Below are 20,765 nucleotides of genomic sequence, written 5' to 3' on the forward strand. Positions count from 1 at the left end.
TGACCAGTCACAACGTGGCAGGCGAAGCCAGTCCTCTTCTCAGAACCTTCCCGAGGCTACCTACCTCAGAGAAAGCCGAGAAGCCAATGCTACACTAAGCATTAACTAACTCGAATTTTTTTAAAAATTTAAGTTAAAAATAAATGAAAACAGAAACAATGACTTGGAAGGAAGGAAGGACGGAACAAAGAAAAAGATAGAAGGAAAAGAAAAAGCTGAAGTCGTGCCGTGATCGGCAAAGCTCCCCGCGTTCTGGCACCTCTCCTGTCTGTGTCCTGCTCTCTCCTCCTGAGCCACCTGCCCCCTCGCACCGCACCCTCGCGCTGCAGCCCCTTCCCGGCAGCTCGGCCCCAGCTCTGCACCTGGATTGCTCCGTCATGTTATGTTTGCTGAAAAGTCGTCTCAGTGAGGCCTCCCCTGCCCTTTAAAATTGAATCTCCCCTCCCTGACCCTTCTCTATCCTGCTCCCAGGGAGCAGGATAGAGAATTTTTTTTCTCTTTAGCTGGTGGTGGGGGGGTGGCCTGGGGGTATGTGAAGTCCAGGGGCAGGAGAGCAGCGGAAGCCACTGGAAGCCACCCTCTGCAGCACAAGTGAGCTGAGGCGGGGTGTAGATGTGCAAATCGAGTTAGGGGGCTACGGCCAGTCTGAGGCCTGGAGTCCGCTTCTGGGAGGACCAAGTGAAGGTGGTTACTGGGCCCAGGCAAGGGCTGTGACATTGCCATAGCCAAGGGATTAGGCACAGCTGTGGCAGAGACCCCGAGAGAGGACAACTCCTCTCCCCTTACCCTCATGTGCTACGAGGGCAAGAGAGAGCAAAATGCAGCCCGGGCAACCGGGCGCCCCCTTCCTCTGCCCATGTCCCTCCTGCGCCCCTTACAGAGAGGTTTAACCGTGTGCTCTTCTGAACCTCTTCACCCGCGGGGGAGTTTACTTCCTTTTATGATTAAATATTGAGAAGCTCAGATGTCCAGTACATGCCAGTATAGTACTTGATCTAACAGCCACAAATGTAATGCATTCTAAGAGAATCTGTGGACAAAGTCAGAAAATCTCACCCCTAAAATGGAAGGGGGACATTCACGTTTCGAAACTGGTAAGAATGGAGCTGATACGGATAGGAGAAGCTATCTGTGCAAATCATCTGTGGAAGTAACATACTACAGTAACGACTTATAAAGATACTGCTGATAAGACTAGGGCACAATCCAGATCTCAGACAGATCTAGGTCATCTCCCTGAAAGGAAAGATAGAAACTTTAAATCCTTACAATCAGGGCTAAACTGACAGGAAGACTTGGAATGCAGAAGTCAAGCATATTTTTAAAAAGAGCATAAGAGGACAAGAATTTGTCACTATGTTCCCAACACTTCTAGGATTCTGATTTTGCGACTACAGCCAAAAATAAGCCTGATCAGGGCGCCTGGGTGGCTCAGTGGATTAAAGCCTCTGCCTTCGGCTCAGGTCATGATCCCAGGGTCCTGAGATCGAGCCCCTCATTGGGCTCTGTGCTCAGCAGGGAGCCTGCTTCCTCCTCTCTCTCTGCCTGCCTCTCTGCCTGCTTGTGATCTCTGTCTGTCAAATAAATAAATAAAATCTTAAAAAAAAAATAAGCCTGATCATTGAAAATGGCAATTTATCTGCTTCTAAAGTTCTAGGGATATATATAAAGTCCTTCTCCTCAATTTTTTGCTATAAAAGATAAATTTGAAATGTAGTGGTCAAGAAACTTTTTCTGTCAAGGGCCAGATGGTAAATATTTTAGACTTTTCTGGTCATGAAGTCTCTGTCACAGCTACTCAGTTCCGTCCCTGTAGTGCAAAACCAGACCATAGATAATGTGCAAATAAATATGTGTGGCTGTATTCCAGTAAACCTTTGTTTACAAAAACAGGTTGTGGCCGGATATGGCCTGTGGGCTTTAGTTTTCTGACCTCTGACTAACCTATCATTTGATGTCTAGATTGGCCCAACTAACCAACTCCCTGGGAAGGGGTGCCCTGGTGTTAGGGTATGGAGTCGACCACCCCTCAATTAGACAGAGAACACTCTGGATAATGGAAGTCACACAGCGAGGTTTTTTTCCAGCTAGCTGGGGTCCAAGTATCCACCCGGCGCAGCAGGTTTCAACAAGGACCCCGAGCACTCAAAGCCAAGGGTTTATATAGCATTTTCAAGGTACTTCTTCATAGCTACATACATATCTTGTGCCCCACTTTGACAGTTTAACTTTGTTTAACCTTTTGCCACCCTGGCGCCATCCTGGCGGTTAAGTGAGATTTAGGTTTAGAAGAAATTTAACTTTATTTACATTTCCTTCTGCCTCAGCCTCCCTCAGTTTTAGGGTGGGGAGGGCTACCTTAGGCCCTGAGGAACTTAGCCACTTATCTCTGGGAATTGGGCCATTGAAGAGATGGCCTTTTTGTTGTAAATCACCAGGACATTTGCAAACCAGCGCCTAACCGCCCTGGTGGTATATGATTAAGTTGTTTCTTAGGTTTTAACTACTTTCTCTTATGTCAAGTTATGTGCGCATTTGGGGCTGGTTAGGGACGCTCAGTAAAATGGCTTCCCCGCCTTCAGGATGGCCATTCTCATGCTAACCCACTCTTACAGTGCAAGGTGCCAGCTTTTGCTTTGCCAAGGTGGCTGTACTTATGTCAGGGCTAGACTCAAGGTGGGTACAGCCTTGTTTTTCTTGGCCTCCACACCTGGAGCTGGTTTCCAGGACTTGTTTTTAAGTCCCCTGGGGGAAGGGGAGCAGGGACAGTAAAATAGGTCCTTACACTGGGAACACTAGGTACTCTCTCTCTGCCTGCTTCTCTGCCTACTTGTGATCTCTGTCTGTCAAACCCGCCTCAGGTTTACAGATCCACGTCTTTGGGTCTGGTCATATCGGTTGGTTTTCTGGAAGCTGATCAGCTCTGGATGAACTAACAGTTGAGCTCATAACCTTGGAAAGTTGATCTTTGAAGAGACCTGACCTTGGGGTCACGTGTGAGTAGCTCGTCTGTCTCATTCCTTATTCTTCTCTCTCTCTCTAACTCTCTACCTCCTTTCACGATCTCTGAATAACAGCGCCCGTATACTGATTTTTATCTTTATTATTAATAGGATTTAATACATTCTGCTAACCAAATAGGGCTTTTTTTTTTTTTAGGTCTAATAATTGGTCTATATTTAAAACATTTGAGTACAAAAGAAAATATTCAGTTATAACAATCTAAGTGTTACCATGAAGAGTTGTTACCTGCACTAAAACCACAAAACATTATGAAAGATTTTATTTTTTGCCAGCTCAGGCTGCCAAAACTAAATGCTACAAACTGGGTGTCTGAAACAACAGGAATTTATTTCTCACAGGTCCAAGATCAAGGTACTAATTCAGTTCCTTGGGAAGGTGTTGTTCTGGCTTTCAGAGAGTTGCCTTCTCTGTGTCCTCACAAGAGAGCTCACTGGCTCTGGTCTCTCTTCCTCTTCCTCTTCTTCTTCTTCTTTTTTTTTTTTTAAGATTTTATTTATTCATTTGACAGACAGATCATAAGTAGGCAGAGAGGCAGGCAGAGAAAGAGGAGGAAGCAGGCTTCCTGCTGAGGAGAGAGCCTGATGCAGGGCTCAATCCTAGGACCCTGGGATCATGACCTGAGCCGAAGGCAGAGGCTTAACCCACTGAGGCACCCAGGGGCCCCTCTCTTTCTCTTCTTATAAGGACACTAATCCCTTCCATGGGGCCCTAGCCTCACGACCTCATCTAAACCTAATTACCTTACAAACAGCCTCCCGCCAAACACCAGCACATGAGGGGTCTGGGCAGCAACATAACTTTGCAGGGCGGGGATAACTGTCCAGAGCTGCTGATTTGTTTCCTTCTGAAATCATCTTCAAAGAAGCCAGGCAAGAGTTGAAAACCTAACCAGGGGCTCCATTAAACTGTTACTGAGTAATGCTTTCAAGTCTACAACTAATGTTCCCTAATTATCCAGAAACATAGTCGTACGATAAGCTACTCGCGGTAACTGACATTATAGAAACCAGGCAGAGACTGGGCGTCAGGAAGATGCTATTTTGGCAGGCGAGACCCGTGGTCGGGCCTTATCTCTTCATTCTTGTGGCCTCCCAAGCCCTGTGCTTTGACTTCTTAGCTCAGTTCCTGTTCATCACTAGGCTCTTTTGCTGAATGACTCAGTTTGACTCATTCTCATGGATTTTGACTATCTCAGCTCCCTTCCCCGGGCTCCCAACAGGTCCACCCACCGAAATTATAGATACAAAGCTGGTGGGCAACTGAACTGACCCTGCGCCCCCCACCCCCACCCCCGCCTCAAGAGCTGGGTGAGGAGGGCATTTTCCACTGTACAGGATTTCTCTCCCTGAAGAACCCTCAAAGTTAAACTTCAGTTCTTAGGGCCGTATTTTTCGCATCATTTGGGCCTTTCCTGTATCAAGATTAGAACCAATGGGTGGCGTGGGGTGAGACAGGGAGCGGTTTAGCCCACTTAAAATCTCCTTTAGTTGCTTACCCTTGGCCACTCTAAATAAAGCTACAGTTGAAGTAAAAATAGTTTATCTTGAATACGAGTCCCCTAACTCTCCCAACTTCTGACCAGATTATCATCTTATACCTTCATCTATAGAAATTCTGAAGCTACTGTCCAGCATGCATGCACAGAGGAAAACACACACTCACATACACACACACACACACACACACAATCATGGGCATTGTTGCCTCCATACCTACCCTTCTATTCCGACCAAGCCACTCTAGTGCAAAGGCAGTGATCACTTCACTAATCTGTGGAATAAAACCGAAGTTATTTCTGTTTCTCTAGATTCTTCTACTCCAGTTCAACCGGCCAGTTCTGTCTGCTGATGTTCTTCGTCCTCTGCTTTCATTGTGATACTCTTACTACTCACAAACCCGTCATAGCTTCTTAAAGTCAAAAGACTATGTCTTCAGTTTGGTTTTCAAAGTTCTTCACAGACGCTCCCTGGTGCTCTAGTGGTTAGGATTCAGCGCTCTCAAAGTTCTTCACAAATGCCTTTCCAGACTTTTTACCACTTAGTAAAAGTGGGCAATTCATTATTTTTAACTCCACATTGGAGTTAAAACTCCAAAGCAAATTTTCTTTCTGCCCTTCAGCTACTCCATCCACTTTAATTTCTTGGTGCAAATTCCCAAGCTTTTTCTGCCTTAATATTTCAATCTGACATATTTTGAATAATTTGTTTACCTCCGACTTTATTAAATTCCTTCTTCGCTGACCTAGGGTTCGCTCTCAATTCTTCCTTGATGTCTACAATGGAACTTTCCAATGACTCTTTTAGATCCTAGCTTTGGTTATAAGAATTTTGTTAAGAATTATTAAAACACAGCTCTCTCCCTGCTCTTTCCTGCCCCTCTCTAGTGAATTCTTCCAACACAATCGGAAAATCCTTAACCTAAGGCCCACACAACCAGAAACCCTGCTTGCTCTCTCATTTTCTACCAACCTTCCCTTCACCCATGCTGCTCCAGCCATGCCCGCCTTTTTATTTCTAGAACACACCGAGCTCACTCCGGCTACTGGATCCTTGTAGATCTGTTCTTCCTGGCATGCTCTTCCTGCCTGGCTGGTTCCCTCACTTCAGTTAGGGCTCGGTTCAAATGTCAGTCACAGACGCCTTCCCCAACACTATTTTAATTTCCCTCACTTGATGCCCCCTTTGTTCTGCTTTATTTTTCTCTACAGTACTGATCACTATTGACATATTACAAATGCATTTGTTCATTTTCGTCCTTGTCCACGAGGGCAAGAACTTTTGTCTGCTTTTTTCACTGTTAGATCTCTGCCTGGCACAGACTGGGTATTTAATAATTATTTAATGAGTAAATCGATGAACAGGTGAGCTTTCATATAGTTTGCATAGAAATTAAAAAAAAAAAAAAAAAAAACCAACCTGCTACTGGTGTTTGTTCCTAGTTTAGCAACATACCAGTCCCTGTTGGTCTTCTCCCAAGCAGAGGGTAGCAAGTGCAGTATTAGATGGCAGGGATTAAGCCAGAACAGCTTGGCTCCTGAGCAGAGCAGAGCCGCATCCAGCCCTGGGTTGGAGGCTGCCTCCAGCGGAGGAGGGATGTATCTCTTACAGAACACTTAAAGGCCTTAAAAGCAGTTTCCTTTTTTTTTTTTTTTTTTTTTTTAAAATATGGACAACTCTAATTGCTCCCACAGCACTTACTACTTTAAGAAATGTTAGTTTATTTTTATTTGAGTCTACAGTGGCCCATCTCTCACTCTGGGTTGCTTTATTTTTATTCTCTTGATAAGTCGATTTTGGCTTCTAACAGCACAGTAAGCCAAAGATCTGATCTTATCAAAACAGCATAGGAAGCCTTATGATGGCAGATCAAAGGGTCCTATAGTCTTGAATGTTACCATGAATCCAGTTAAAGGAAATTCTAAGTTTCTATTTTTTTAAAAAGGGAAATTTGGGGCACCTGGATGGCTCAGTGGGTTAAGCCTCTGCCTTCAGCTCAGGTCATGATTTCAGGGTCCTGGGATCAAGCCCCGTATCGGGCTCTCTGCTTGGCGGGGAGCCTGCTTCCCCCCTCTCTCTCTGCTTGCCTGTCTGCCTGCTTGTGATCTCTCTCTCTCTGTCAAATAAATAAATAAAATCTTAAAAAAAAAAAAAAAGCATTCATTCAACTTTTAAAAACAAAAAAAGGAAATTTAAAAATCAGTAAGTCTTAATTTTATTTTTCAAAAAAAGATTTTATTTATTTGAGAGAGTGGGGAGTGGCAGTAGAGGGAGAAGCAGACTCCCCACTAAGCAAGGAGCCTGATGCAGGACTCGATCCCAGGACCCCAAGATCATGACCCAAGTGAAGGCAGATACTTATCCAAATGAGCCACCTAGGTGTCCCTAAGTTTTAATTTTTAATGAGATAAAAAAAATTCCATCGGACACACCTGTCAGATACTTTCAGTACTATTTTGAACTTTTCAAAGCACATAGTAAAACAAAAGTTATCTTACTGAGGGGGCGCCTGGGTAGCTCAGTGGTTGAGCTGGGACTCTTGGTTTCTGCTCAGGTTGTGATGTCTGGGTTGTCCCTGAGTCAGGCTCCGGTGTCCCTGAGTCAGGCTCCAAGCTCAGCGGAGAGTCGGCTCAAGATTCTCTCCCTTTTCCTCAGTTCCTCCCTCATTCACAAACTCGCAAATAAAATCTTAAAAAAAAAAAGCTATATTTATTTTCAACTGAAAGAAAATGGCCCCTCGATATTTTATTTCTCGTGAATTGTCTCACACAAAAAATGTATCCTCACTATTAGCCTAAGGAGAAAGCTGAACAAAACAGTACCCTATTTTCATCACACCTTTTTTCTTTAAAGGTGGTGAGTGACCTCTGGAGGCAATTGGACAAAATATCCTGTTGCTTTCAGGAGCGAAGTGGGGAGAATTAGAAAGTAGATCCTTCCATGTAGAGGTTTTATTGGGGTTTTTTTTTGCAAGTTTAATCAGGATGAATTAAAGCCTTTAACTAAAATTAGTTAACTGAATTGAACCTCAATTCAGTTTAATAATATTTATTAAGTATGTAATACAATGCTACAGGGGAGATAGAGACATAAAACTTTGGGGTTACTCCACCAGGAAACAAAAGATAAGTGCTAAAATATTTATAATACAAGCTAGAATGTGTAAGAAAATTGAGCAGTGGCACAACCACACAGGAATTCAGATTTTTGGTAAGGTGACCAGAGAAAGTCTACTACATTCAACAAACATTTCCTGAAGACCCACTTTGTGCCAGGCACTATGCTAAAGGATAAACAAGACACGGTGCCTTCCCTTCAATACTCTGAGTATGGTAGGGAAGATGACACATAAACAGGAACATTCTGTATGAAACAGTAGGTGGACTATTAGTATTATGGAGAGGAGGGTCAGGCTGGCTAGAGGAGGTAACAGCTAAGTGGATTCTTTTAGGTATGGACATTGGGGAGGGTATGTACACATACCCTCATGTCCCCAATGTCCACATACCCCAATGTCCATACCTAAGCGGATTCTTAAAGGAATAGTTCTGGTATAGCTTTAGCATCATAAGGTTACTCCTGTCCATCTCTCCCGCTAATCACAACTAAAAACTCATGACAAAATACAGACAACGACTGCCCGAGGACTCTGAAAAGTACAAGATGGTGAAAGGGAGGCACAACTTGGAAAAGGAACCCGTCAGGGGATGGGTTTCCTGGCCTTTTCCTCTCTGTCATTTCTGTCCTGAGGAGAGGCCTCATGTGGGAAGTGTTTGGCTGCATGAGTAGCTAACTCTGTGACAGAAACTCTGTCTCTTCATCCAGGGATACTGAGGGCAGGTCCAGCGAACTGAGAAGAGGGGCCTCTGTGAGTTGGAAAGTGAGCAGGGAGTGAGCAGGACAGGGTCACCGAAGGAGTTTCCCAATTTTGTGTAGGAAACACCGTCAGTCTTAGGTTCACCGCTGACTTGCACTTGTCTGCAGGTGGCCCAAAGCAGCACAGCACAGCAAAGCCTTTGACAACCAGCAGTTAACCATGGGCCAACTCTCAGACCAACCCCTGAGTGGTACATGTTCAGGACAGACCCAGAGCAACAGAGCAGAGGCTTTGAAAACTGAACTGAGATTGAAACCAACAACTACAGAAGGCGATGCAAAACCTGTAATGTGAACCCCATCAGGGAGCTTGCTTGCTTAAACAAACATACATTCTCCAGAGGAGGATTTTCACAGGATCCAGGGGCAGCACCATGTTAACTGTCACTATGTTCGAGAGGCGGGAGGAAATGACCTGTGTAAAAATTAGTAGGAGGAAATTTTGCTTAAAATGACGGCAGGAGGCCAGCAGGAGGAGCTCGCTCTCGTGCCCTGCTGCTCGTGGTCACCTGCAGCTCCAACAGCAGGAGACATTTCGTTGCTCTGGAGCAAGTTGGGTACTGCTTCTAAATCCTACGTTACTTTCCTAGCAGGAAGGAAGAGAGGTTTTCCTCCTCCTCTGGCAGCAGCCCAGTCAGTGAGGGACTGTCACAACTCAGCCATGAAAAGCTACTATACTTTGAATTCCCACTTCACTCCAATAGACTTTTGTTCGTAGCCCTTCTCCCAACTTCCCCCCCTTTCTTCCATAGAAGAGGGGTCCTCTCCTTTGTTCTCTAGACTTCTGATGGTTTTGCCATAGCTGGCAATCCCAGACTGCAATTTTCTGTCTTTCCCAAATGAATCCATTTTTGCTGTTAAAATAACTGGCTGTTTTATTTTTAAGGCTAACACCTGTCAGAAAACTGTGGACAAATCCTGAGGGAAGAGACAATCACCAAAACAACTCTGAGAAAACACAGGTGTTGGAATATTCAGACGAAGACTCTAAACAGCTTCTACGTGTTGCAGGACGTAAAGATAAACACAGGTGAGATAAATGTAAAGAAAGACATTTTCAGCAGAGAAACAAAGCATGAAAGAGACCCCCAAGTAGAAATTTCAAACTGATCAGTCATCTGAAAGAAGCAAGTTCACTGGATAGGTGTAATAGCACAATAGAGATGATGAAAGAAAGCGGCCCTGAACTTGAAGATAGATAAGTTAACAGAAATTACCTAAAGAGCAGAATGGGATAAAATGCTGGAAAAAAGAACACAGGAGCATCAGGGACCTGTGCAACAGCATCAGAAGGTCTAACATACAAGTCATTAGAGTCCCAGAAAGACAGGTGAAAGAGGTTGAGAAAAATGATGTGGAAAAAGTAATGGCTAGAAACTTCCCAAATTTGGTGAAAGTTCCAGAAGACTAGAGTGGAGAAAACCAATTAGGAACTTAGAGGAATAGTTTTGGTGAGAAGTTACAAAGTTCTAAAAGTAGTCTGTGATAATAGCATAGACCCTGGTTCCAGAAATATCTATGGAGGTAAAGTTGGCAGGACTTTGTGAGGAGAAAGAAAGAAGCATAAAGACAGGATCTCAGGTCCTTACAAAGATAGCCAGGTGGGTGGTGATATCCGCATGGAATATCACAGAAGAGGGGCAAATTTATTTAGGAAAAAAAAAAAAAAGGAGCTTGGTTTTAGGCAATAAAGATGAAATACTGTGAAGTTTGACTTCCTACAGAGTATTTTTGCTTCTATTAAATCTCAGTGAGCAAGTTAGAGGTGTGTCGCTCAAGACAACTCCTCCATGGAGGACGCTACAAAATCCTTTGCAACCTGCCTCTCGCACAACCTTCTCTTCTTTCGTTTCAACCACATCAGACTTTTCTCAAAGAGGCCTTCCCTGATCCTGAAATCGAAAACAGGTTCTCTTAAATCGCAGCACCCGTGCTTTCTGAGGTAAACTGGGAAAGGCTCCAGGACCCAATGGATGGGGCTGGAGAGATGGGCCGGAAAAGAAACGAGGAAGAGCTTTAGGTTTGTAGTCAGGGTAAACGTCATGGGGCGCAACAGCCCATTTCCGAAAGACGGTAAAAAATATTCACACGTCTTGAGGCTGTGATCTGGTCAAAGAGCAAAAGGGAACAAAAAGCTGGAACTGGGTAAAGAAGTCGAGGCCTTCCTTCTTCACCGGCACACCTTCACTCGGGGGGACGCTGCTCCCGTTTCTGACCGTGGTATCACTTGCCGGGACTGGAGCCAGAGTGTGCGTGAAACCTCGGCTGTGGGTCCCGACTCTTGAGTTACTGTTACACTATGTACCGCCCGCGATTCGGGGGCTGACCCTGGGCACCTTGCTACTTCTTCTCTCTGACTTAATCCTGCGGTCTGTAAAACGACGATAACCCGGACTTTGGAGTGTCGTTCGGAGGATTCATGAACACCCATGAACGCTCACATAGGAAGGTCCACAAACGCGGCCGAGTGACAGATGGACACAGCTCAAAGGAGCGAGGGCAGCAATTCTAGAAAGCTGCACAAGGGCCAGACCACCAGGCTCCCTTTGCCCTACGAGGAGACCCGGGAGCGGGTGCAAAGCCAGACCCTGCCAGTCTTGGCCCGCTTTTTCGCCCGCAACCGCGTGGCCTCGTCTTACCTCACGCTCCCGCGGGGCTCAGGCTGCAGCTTCGGCTCACTCCGCCACGCGGCGCCCGCTCGCTGGGCTTCTGTGGGATCAGCTGTGTGTGATGCGACGGCCCCGGCGCCACGTCCGGTCTCCCAGGCAACCACCTAAACTTCCGGTTTGCGAGCGGCCGCGGTTGGCGAGGGGCCACATTTCCGCCACGTGACCCCCTCCGGCACCCCGCGGGCTGAAGCGCTGGCGTCACCGGCCTGCAGCCCCCGGCGGGTCCCGAAGTTCGACTTCCCCGCCCCGACGAGGGGCAGGTCCTGGGGAAGTGGCTGCCGAGGGGACGGCCGGGCCTGGAGGGGCGGGGCCGGGGCTTGGCTCCGGGCTCCCGAGGCTCCGCTGAGAAGCCGGGCGGCAGCAAGACCGCTTCTCCTCAGCCGCCGAACTGGAGTTGGAGGTGGAACTCCGTGGGGCCGGGGCCCCGGCTGCCGGGCAGCGGCTCCTCGGGGCCCAGGCCGCGGCGGAGAATGAGGCGGAGGCGGTGGCGGTGGCGGGTTCCAGGCGGGGCCGCCAGGCTGGAAGCGTCCTGCGCTGGTTCATCACCGTGATCCTGTGTGCTGCCTTCCTGGGGCTGGTGAGAGCCGGGGCTGGAATCCTCCCAGGCCGGGGCCTGAGCAGGCGTCCTGCAGAGAACGCCGGCTTCTGAGTTCGAGTCTCACCTCGGCCACTTGCAAACTGCGTGACCTTGGGCGCGTTCGTCTGCCCCCAACCTTAGTTTCTTAATCTGAAAAATGGGCACACTGCTAATGTTCTAATGTTGGAGGGTTATTGTCAAGTGCGAAATTTATTTTCCTAGTATATTTATCAGCTCCAGCAAACCTTCCTACTTCTGCGTGGGGTGGGGAGTAGATGCAAGGGGGTATTGCCAGGTCTATAGGCCCTGCCCCCCATGAGCCCACGCAGACCCCAGGTTATTACACAAAGCTGCTTTTCTGGTATTTCCTCTTCCTTGCCTGACCAAGGTCAACCAACCCCTTATCTTTGCAGAAGGGGGAAATAGACCCAGAGAGGGAAAATGACTTCCGGAACACACAGCTGGTTTTTCTTTTCTTTTTATTTTATTTTATTTTATTTTATTTTATTTATTCATTTGATAGAGATCACAAGTAGGCAGAGAGGCAGGAAGACAGAGAGGAAGGGAAGGAGGCTCCCTGCTGAGCAGAGAGCCCCGATGCAGGGCTCGGTGCTCGATCCCAGGACCCTGCGATCATGACCCCAGCCGAAGGCAGAGACTTTAACCCACTGAGCCACCCAGGTGCTCCCACACAGCAGGTTTTAAGTGGTGGAGGCAGGAATAATGTGTTTCTTATTCTGCCCACAATCCTATGTAAAACAAACTTTTACATCTTTCAGTGTTAGATTCGAGCAAACTACAAGACTAGAAGAGCCTTTTGACAAACCCCTTGGCTGCCCCATGAGTCCCTAATTTCTGGAGATCCTCTTACCACTTGTAGAGACTTGCGATCCTGGGGTTTTGGTAGGGTGAGTCAGTCCCTCTGAGGAGAGTCACTTCTCAGTCCTCTGAGAAAGTCACTTAGCATCTTTCACTTGAGTGACAATGGATTCCTAGAGTATTTTGATTTGAAAAAAAGAAAAATCATTGCAGATGCTTCTTGAGCCCTCACCTGTGCTAGGTCCTGTTTTAAGTGCTTTGCAATCAGCAAGGAATTGGATTGCAGATGGAGCTCAGCCTTCGCCCCATGTACCAGTGCTCACTCTGCCCTTAGTCTGGGACAGCTCTGGCTTGGGCAGGATGCAAACCTGTATTTTGAGCTGTCCAATTAGAATGAATTATTTTTGACGCATAGACTCATTAGAAATATCCAATAAATATTTTTAAGTGTCCAACAAATATTCTCTGATGGCTTGGGGTTTTCTTTGAAGAGAAATACAGATTTAGAAACCTTTGAATTGTCTATTTCCTGTGTACTTTGGTGTATCAGAAGAAGGATACCATGTGCATCCAGAAATATTGCTGTTTTGACAGCATCAGAAAACAGAAATGCTGTTTTGATAATTTAAATTTTTATGCTGGTTTGATAATTTAAAATTTTAACATCAAATTCCTGTGTTAATATAGTATATTTCAAACTGCACAAAACTATTTCAAAAACAATTTTAATGTTACATTTCACTGTTAATACAAGAGGCTTTTGTGGTATTGTTCAAAAAGGAAACAAAATTGCAGCAGAGTGCCAACAAAAATTACTTTTTTAAACTTGAGAGTCATTAAACTAGAAAAACAGTAGGATTTGACACACCAAATACAGTGTCCTATAGTTTTAGGAGTCCTAGTACTGTCATCCTGAATTTTTCCTGACTGTGAGGTTTAAAGTGATTCCCTACATTTCACTGAAATCCCTTTCTCCCTTTTTATTTTTTAATTGAATTTAATTTTTTAGAGGTGGGGGAGGGGCAGAGAGAGAGAAAGGGATAGAAAGAATCTCAAGCAGGCTCCAAGCCCAGCTCTATCTCACTTCCCTGAGGTCACGACAGAGCTGAAATCACAAAGAGTTGGCTTCTCAGCCGACAGCCACCCAGACGCCCCTCCTCCTCCCTTTTTAGTAGTGAAAAAAGCTACCACACAGATAAACACGATCTTTTTTTTTTTTTTAACGATGTTTTATTTATTTGTTTGACAGAGATCACAAGTAGGCAGAGAGGCAGGCTCCCCGATGCGGAGCTCCATCCCAGGACCCTGAGGTCATGACCTGAGCCGAAGGCAGAGGCTTTAACCCACTGAGCCACCCAGGCACCCCAGATAAACACTATCTTAATGATTATAAATAAAAGACTTTGTCTTTCTAAATTTCAGGGAATGAGTGTTGCAATACTGGGACCGACATTTCAAGATTTGGCAACAAACGTGAACCGCAATATAAGCAGTCTTTCTCTGATTTTCGTGGGCCGTGCCTTTGGATTTTTGAGTGGCTCAGTGATTGGTGGAGTTCTTCTTGACATTTTGAATCATTTTCTACTTTTGGGTAAGTAAAGACCAATTTTAGCTTTTTATGGCTGCTTTCAAGGAATTTACAGTTTGTTTTTAAATGTGAAACATACTATGGTTGACAACTCACATGGGTAGTGTTCTGGTGTACTCAGTGGAAATCGGGTTTCCTTGGTGCCTGTTTTCATCTCAGCAGTTACCGGGAGTCTGTGCGGGGCTGCTCTGGAAATTTAGATTAGCCCTAGAATGTGTTACTATCTTTAGCCTTCCTGACCATCACTGTAATTTAGGCACCCCCCTCCCCGGGATCACGTACTAGTTGTCCAAAGAACTCTGCTTGTCAGGGTTTAGGGCACATCTTCTGGGGCCAAGAACGTAGGCTAGAATGAATTCCTTGAACCTGCCCATTCTAGGCCCTGAACTGAGGGGAAGTACTGGAGGCCAGATGACGCAGGCTAGAGTTTTGTAGCTGCCCCATGTTCATGATTCCTCCAGCCTTCTCTACCTCGCCCTTCAAATAGATGCCAAAGCTTTTAACTTCCTCTTTTTTGAATAGATAGACACGTTTAAAGAAAATCTGAATTAAAGTGATAAAACTGCTTTGGAAGTAAGAAGAACTAATCTACTGTTGTTGATGAATAAATGAATAATTGCTCAGATTTCCAAAGTGGGTTGAGAACATATTGCTCTCTGGTATTTCCCAAGCTAAATTACTTAATACATTTCTACTACAAAGTATCTTAGCTGCATTTTGGTTTTTTTTCTCTTTAATTTTTTACCTCATATCTTAAAGTCTCCTTTTATTTATTTATTTTCTGATGTATTTATTTTGATTAAAAGTCTTTTTTTTTTTTTTTTAAAGATTTTAGTTGACAGAGATCACAAGTAAGCAGAGAGGCAGGCAGAGAGAGAGGGAGGCAGGCTCCCCGCTGAGCAGAGAGCCCTATGTGGGGCTCGATCCCAGGACCCCATGATCATGACCTGAACTGAAGGCAGAGGCTTTAACCCACTGAGCCACTAAGCCAAAGTCTCTTTTTAAAATAGGAAATATCTAAATATATTTGAATTGTCAGTTGTCACTTTGCCCTGTAGTATATGGTTTGATTATCAGCAGTGCTAGAAATGTACTTGTGTTAGATTAGCTTATATTTTATAGTCCGTAAAGATTATGAGAGCTTGTAAAGGAAATAACCGTTTATAGACGCTGAATCTCTCATCTACTTACTATTACTCAATTGCAATTTGACCTACCTTGCATTTATGGGAGTTTTTATGATGTCGACTTGATTCATGACTCTGTGTGTGAATATTGTTTCTTATAGCTGACTTTCACCTTTCTTCTCAGGAGTGTCAATGTTGACTACCACAGTTGGTCTTTATCTTGTTCCGTTTTGTAAGACAGCAGTGTTACTGATTGTCATGATGTCCGTCTTTGGTGTCTCAGCTGGCATTCTGGATACAGGTCAGTGAGCCCTGCAGGGTCATCTCTGGGAGTAGGGACTTCCTACAAGAAAAAGTAGAGCAGATGACATCAAATTGTCATTTGCATTGTAAAATGACACCACCGACCTACTGCATTGCTCATGGGGTCACCGAGTCAGAACCACCCTCTGGCAACTACTCTTCCTGCCAAGTAGGGTGCCTGGTTTTGAGTAAATTTAAAGAATTCTGTTTAGTGAGGGATTATTGGTTTGCAGTATCCAAACAGGAATGGGTCCCCCAGGTGGGTAATTATGGTGCAGGTGAGTGGGTTTTCATTTTGGGATAGAACTTGATCAATGTAGTGTGGGAGGAATTGATGGCTTAATAGGTTAAACTAACTTTGGAACCATATTTGGCTGAAGAATCATGGAAGCAGCTATCCAATTTAAAAAGCACTCTGCCTTTTGAACTAAGAGAAACCTGTGCTGTGTGTTTTTTTTCCTTCTCTCTCTCTCTTTTTCTCCTCCCTCGCAAAAAGGCCCTGCCTTTCTACAGGAGATCCTCTCCATGGGTCTTTTTATCTTTTAAAACCTACTAAACAGTATACTTGGTATTTGTCCACCCGTAAGACCAGCTCTCTTCTTCCCCTGCTTTATTGTCACCTGATAAGAATGGGGATATTTTATGCTTTAGGCTTGGGTTGGTTGTGAAATTATGGGATAAGTTGTATGTTTACCAGCAAATATGTTAAAGAGAAAGAAAACACACTTGATGCTTCTTGCCTTTCGCTTTTGTTTCCTGTAATGGGCCCAGCAGAATCCTACAGTGTTCAGGTTTCTGAACGTGTGTTTTGCATCTGCTCTTTACATAAATAATTTTCCTCAACAGGTTATTTGGTAATTTGGCCATTATCTGATTATAACATATGTATTTAAAATGTTTATAAATAAATAAGTAAATATCCATCTATCCGTCTCTTTCTCACCCTCCCTACCCTCTGCCAGCCTCGTACGAGAACGGTCTTGTAAAACGCATTGGGCCAATGTGCCTGGCTCTAGGATGTAGTGGTTTACTAGCTTGTAGAATCACATTTGTATGTGATTTTTTTCCAAAGCTCAGAGTTCTCCCGTGGTGGTAGGTTAGAGTCCTTTAATCATAAAATCGACTGAGTTGCCACATGGGACGACTGAGAATACCTTAATCCTTGTGCCATGTAAAACAGACTCCTCTTCCTTAGAGTAATGAACTATTTTTTGCTAAGTTACTATGATTAAATAACTTTCCTCATCTTTCATTGGTAGGTGGTAACGTCCTAATCTTGGCTATCTGGGGGGACAGAGGAGCCCCCCATATGCAGGCCTTACACTTCAGTTTTGCCTTGGGTGCCTTTTTGGCTCCCTTGCTGGCTAAGTTGGCACTGGGCACGACGGTGTCTGCTGAGAACCGCACAGAGGATGACTCTAACCATCCTGCCCTCAACCAGTCATCTGAAGCTGACTCAGAATCTGTCCTCGGAGTACCTGGCAATATGAATCTGCTGTGGGCGTATGCTGTTATCGGTACTTACGTCTTTGTAGTTGCTGTCTTTTTTTTGGCGCTGTTTTTAAAGAAAAGCTCAAGGCAGGAAAAAGCAAAAGCCTCTGCTCAGAGGTCTCGAAGAGCTAAATACCACAATGCCCTTCTCTGTCTCCTTTTCCTGTTCTTCTTTTTTTATGTGGGGGCTGAGGTCACATACGGCTCTTACGTTTTCTCATTTGCGACCACCCATGCTGGCATGAAAGAAAGTGAAGCGGCTGGGTTGAACTCCATCTTTTGGGGGACCTTTGCAGCCTGCAGGGGCCTCGCAATCTTTTTTGCTACGTGTTTACAACCCGGAACCATGATTGTGTTAAGCAACATCGGCAGCCTGGCATCGTCCTTACTGCTGGTGCTTTTCGACAAGAGCCCCGTTTGCCTCTGGATAGCGACGTCAGTGTACGGGGCCTCGATGGCAACCACGTTTCCCAGTGGCGTTTCTTGGATTGAGCAGTACACCACCATCCACGGGAAATCTGCAGCGTTTTTTGTCGTCGGTGCCGCCCTGGGAGAAATGGCTATTCCTGCAATAATTGGAATTCTTCAAGGACAGTACCCGGATTTGCCTGTAGTTTTGTACACCTGTTTGGGGGCATCGATAGCCACCACTGTTTTATTTCCCGTGCTCTATAAATTAGCCACCTCACCTCTCCATGCACAGCGAAAAGGGCACAGGAAAAGCGAGGACCAGAAAGCTTTGCTGTCCAGTTCAGAGCTAAATGACTATGAGGAAGACAATGAAGAAGAGGAGGCAGAAAAATGGAATGAAATGGATTTTGAAGTGATTGAAATGAATGATACAATGAGGAATTCTGTAATAGAGACATCTAGAAGTATTTTGACTGAGCGCTTAGCTGAAGTCTCCGGACAGTCCCACGCCAGCACAGTGGTGTTGCAGTCCCCTGTGAATCACCTTGCAAGAAACCAGGCAAAAAGGGACTAACACCTGGAGAAGATGGATTTTTCTGACCTCCTTGAATAATCTCCAGCTCTAAAGAAGCTAGGCAGAGCAGAGCATTAACAGATTATCAACATGCTTTGGGGAATCAAAATTTCTAGGTCAGAGTATAGCAAATGCTACAAAGTTTTGAAAGGTTCTGTAATTCCAGAATTTTCCATAAAGAACAAATGGTCTCGTATGGCAGGATCTTATTGTGAGGCTAGTGTTTGGCATGTGCCTGATTAGGTAATGTTCTACGGTCTCTACCCCTCAGAGCACACAAGGAAGGTGTTTGTAGTTGAGAAGCTGGGTGCTGTTCTCATAGAACGAAACCATCTAGTAGTTGAATCGATGAGCAGAGCAAGTGGTCAGTCATCAGTATTCTACCAGGGAAGTAGAGGATTGTCGTTTCATAAAAGAGCAACTTTGAAAATGGACAGAGATTTTTTATTAATTGCTTTGCCCTCCCTGTAGTGTTGCACGGGAGAATGGTGATGCTTCGTTTGATTTCTGATTTCTATGAGGAGAACACAGAACCTTAGAGACATGGCTTCATGACTGCTGCTTACTAGTTTTGGGGCCCTATGCTCAGTCCCTTCACTTAAGTAGGCCTGGTTTATCTGTCTCCTGATACAAAATTCTATTAGTGACAATGAGATGATTTTCAAACCAGGAATCCATCAGTTTCAAAGTTTGTACAAGAAAAAAAATGTTAAAAAAAAAATTCGTGCAAGGTGTCTGTTAGAAATTAACATAAGTGCCATCCACTCTTCTTTTCAAATGAGAAGTGAAACAAAGTGATAGTTTTGAGAATACTACTGATTATGAATACATGTCAATTTAAGAGACTCTGTGTTTAATAATTACCCGCGAAACACATTTTTCAGTACTGTGTTCCATCAGCTCTAAGATGCATTTTTTTTTTCACATTTGTAACAGCTCTGAAATCAGAATAGGTCTTAAAGCCCGTGGTCACTTAACAGTTTTGTGACAAAATTTAATCAACAGTTACCCACATACATATACAAAATCATGTTGCATGTTACAATCGGCATCTTACAGTAATTCATTCAATTATGGAGATTTTTACTATTTTTACAGATATGTTCAAAAAAGTTATTTTTATATGCTGATTTTCTTGATGTTCAGGTGGGATTTGGAGATGCAATGTTCTGACTTTAAAAGCTATTTGAGAGTCACTGTGTTAGTAGTGGGGTCTACCTTAGTAACGAAGTCTGAGTCTGGGCCTTGCTCTTACAGGATTTGCTCCTCATCGAGTCTGGCTGGTAATCACACCGTAGGCGCTGTCAACTAGGCTGCTAGTGTCATTTACAAGGACCTATATTTGGAATATTTCTGTTACCCTCCCCCCAAGCCCCGCCCTCACACAGGGTTCTTCCTTCCTGAGTTTGAAGTACCTGGGAAACGAAAATAATGATTAGAAAGGGGCTTGGTGGCGTAGGAGTCGGGGATCACAAAGGGTACTTCATATGAATGTGGCAAAGCTGGTGCGAGCTCTCCTTTGATAAATGACTAGCACTGATGACAGCTTGTGTTTACTTGTCTTTACCATGTTTTATGGTGAATAGTGTTTCATTTCTACCTGCTTGCAGTATGTTTGCTTTCTCTTGTTTATCTGATTTCTGTGAATTTGCCTTTGTTTTTTCTTGAGTGAAATACAGTATCATTTTCGACCACTGCCCATTCACCTTCAATACCTTCCACAGTGTGGGTTTGTGTATAACCTAACAATTTTGGAGAGGGCTGGTGGAGAAATGAACAGGAAAAATGTATTCTTCTTGCTCGTTTTGTATTGTACTTTTCTCTTAGCTACGGCTTGGAGACCACCTGTATTCCATTTACTGCTTTTTCTCAGGTTGTTGGAATTTAGGCAGTAGATGCTCTTTGGCAGCTGGGAAGCTTGTTAGAACAGGGATTCTGTCTGCAGCGTCTGCATTTAAGGGGTAAAAGATGCAGCTCAGGGAGAGAAGGATGATAAGAAGAACATGGCAGAAAATTTGGAAATCCACACTGGAAAATCCACTAGCGTTCCACAAACAAAAATGTGAATGGCCATATGAGATTGTAGGTGTTGTTAAAGTTTGACGTATTTCCATATTGGAAGGATAAGACTTTGTACAATTCCAAGAATTAGCATTCATTCTAATTATCAGTCCTTAGATAAGTGTCTGCTGATCTACAAGAATCAATACTGAAGTTTTCTATTGCTGAATAACAGATTTAGCAGTTTACAACATTATTTTTTTTTTTATTAGGCTCCATGCCCAGTGTGGAGTCAAACGTGGGGCTTAGAACCGTGAGATTGAGACCTGAGCTGAGATCAAGAGTTGGTCGCCTAACTGACCAAACAACAGAGACTTTTTTGTCTCACAGTTTCTTGAGTCAGAAATTTGGGTACGATTTCACTGGGTCCTCTGCTCAGGGTCTCGTGGGGCTGCAGTCAAGCTGTTGGATAGAGCTGTGCTTCTTTTTGGAGCTTAGGGTTCCCTTCTAGGGCCATGTATGTGGTTGACAGTATTCATGCTGTGGTAGGCTCAGGTCCCCATTTTTTCACTGGCTGTGAGCTGCCTCCAGTCCCAATTCCTAGAACCTTCCATAGTTCTTTTGCCAGGCAGCCCTCTGGTAGATCTCTCACAACATAGCGGCCAATGGGCCAGCAGGAGAATCTCTCACCTGAATCGGCTAAGCTGGAGTCTTCTTTAACACGATGTAATCACAGGAGTGGCATCCCATCACCTTTGCCATATGCTCTTGGCTAACAGCAAGTCACGGGCTCTACCCAAACTCAAGGA

General features: G+C 44.6%; 1 protein-coding gene and 1 long non-coding RNA gene across 2 annotated transcripts in view; one reads left to right on the forward strand and one right to left on the reverse strand.

Moving 5' to 3' along the window:
* The window catches only part of LOC132018366 (uncharacterized), a 33,484-nt gene extending 22,264 nt beyond the window's left edge, over positions 1-11,220 (reverse strand). Inside the window, exon 1 of the long non-coding RNA XR_009404516.1 lies at positions 11,036-11,220. This is a non-coding gene — a long non-coding RNA (uncharacterized LOC132018366). The remainder of the gene's footprint in view (positions 1-11,035) is intronic.
* Positions 11,221-11,411: 191 nt separating this feature from the next.
* Positions 11,412-19,651, forward strand: MFSD4B (major facilitator superfamily domain containing 4B; the record flags this gene model as incomplete). The annotated part of the gene is made up of 4 exons (XM_059401589.1): positions 11,412-11,642; positions 13,884-14,052; positions 15,361-15,477; positions 16,739-19,651. Coding segments are annotated over 4 exons (1,734 nt in total), but the record flags the coding sequence as incomplete, so codon positions are not given.
* Between the last annotated feature and the right edge of the window lie 1,114 nt (positions 19,652-20,765).

The sequence above is a fragment of the Mustela nigripes genome, chromosome 5 (genome assembly GCF_022355385.1).
Source record: "Mustela nigripes isolate SB6536 chromosome 5, MUSNIG.SB6536, whole genome shotgun sequence".
NCBI lineage: Eukaryota > Metazoa > Chordata > Mammalia > Carnivora > Mustelidae > Mustela > Mustela nigripes.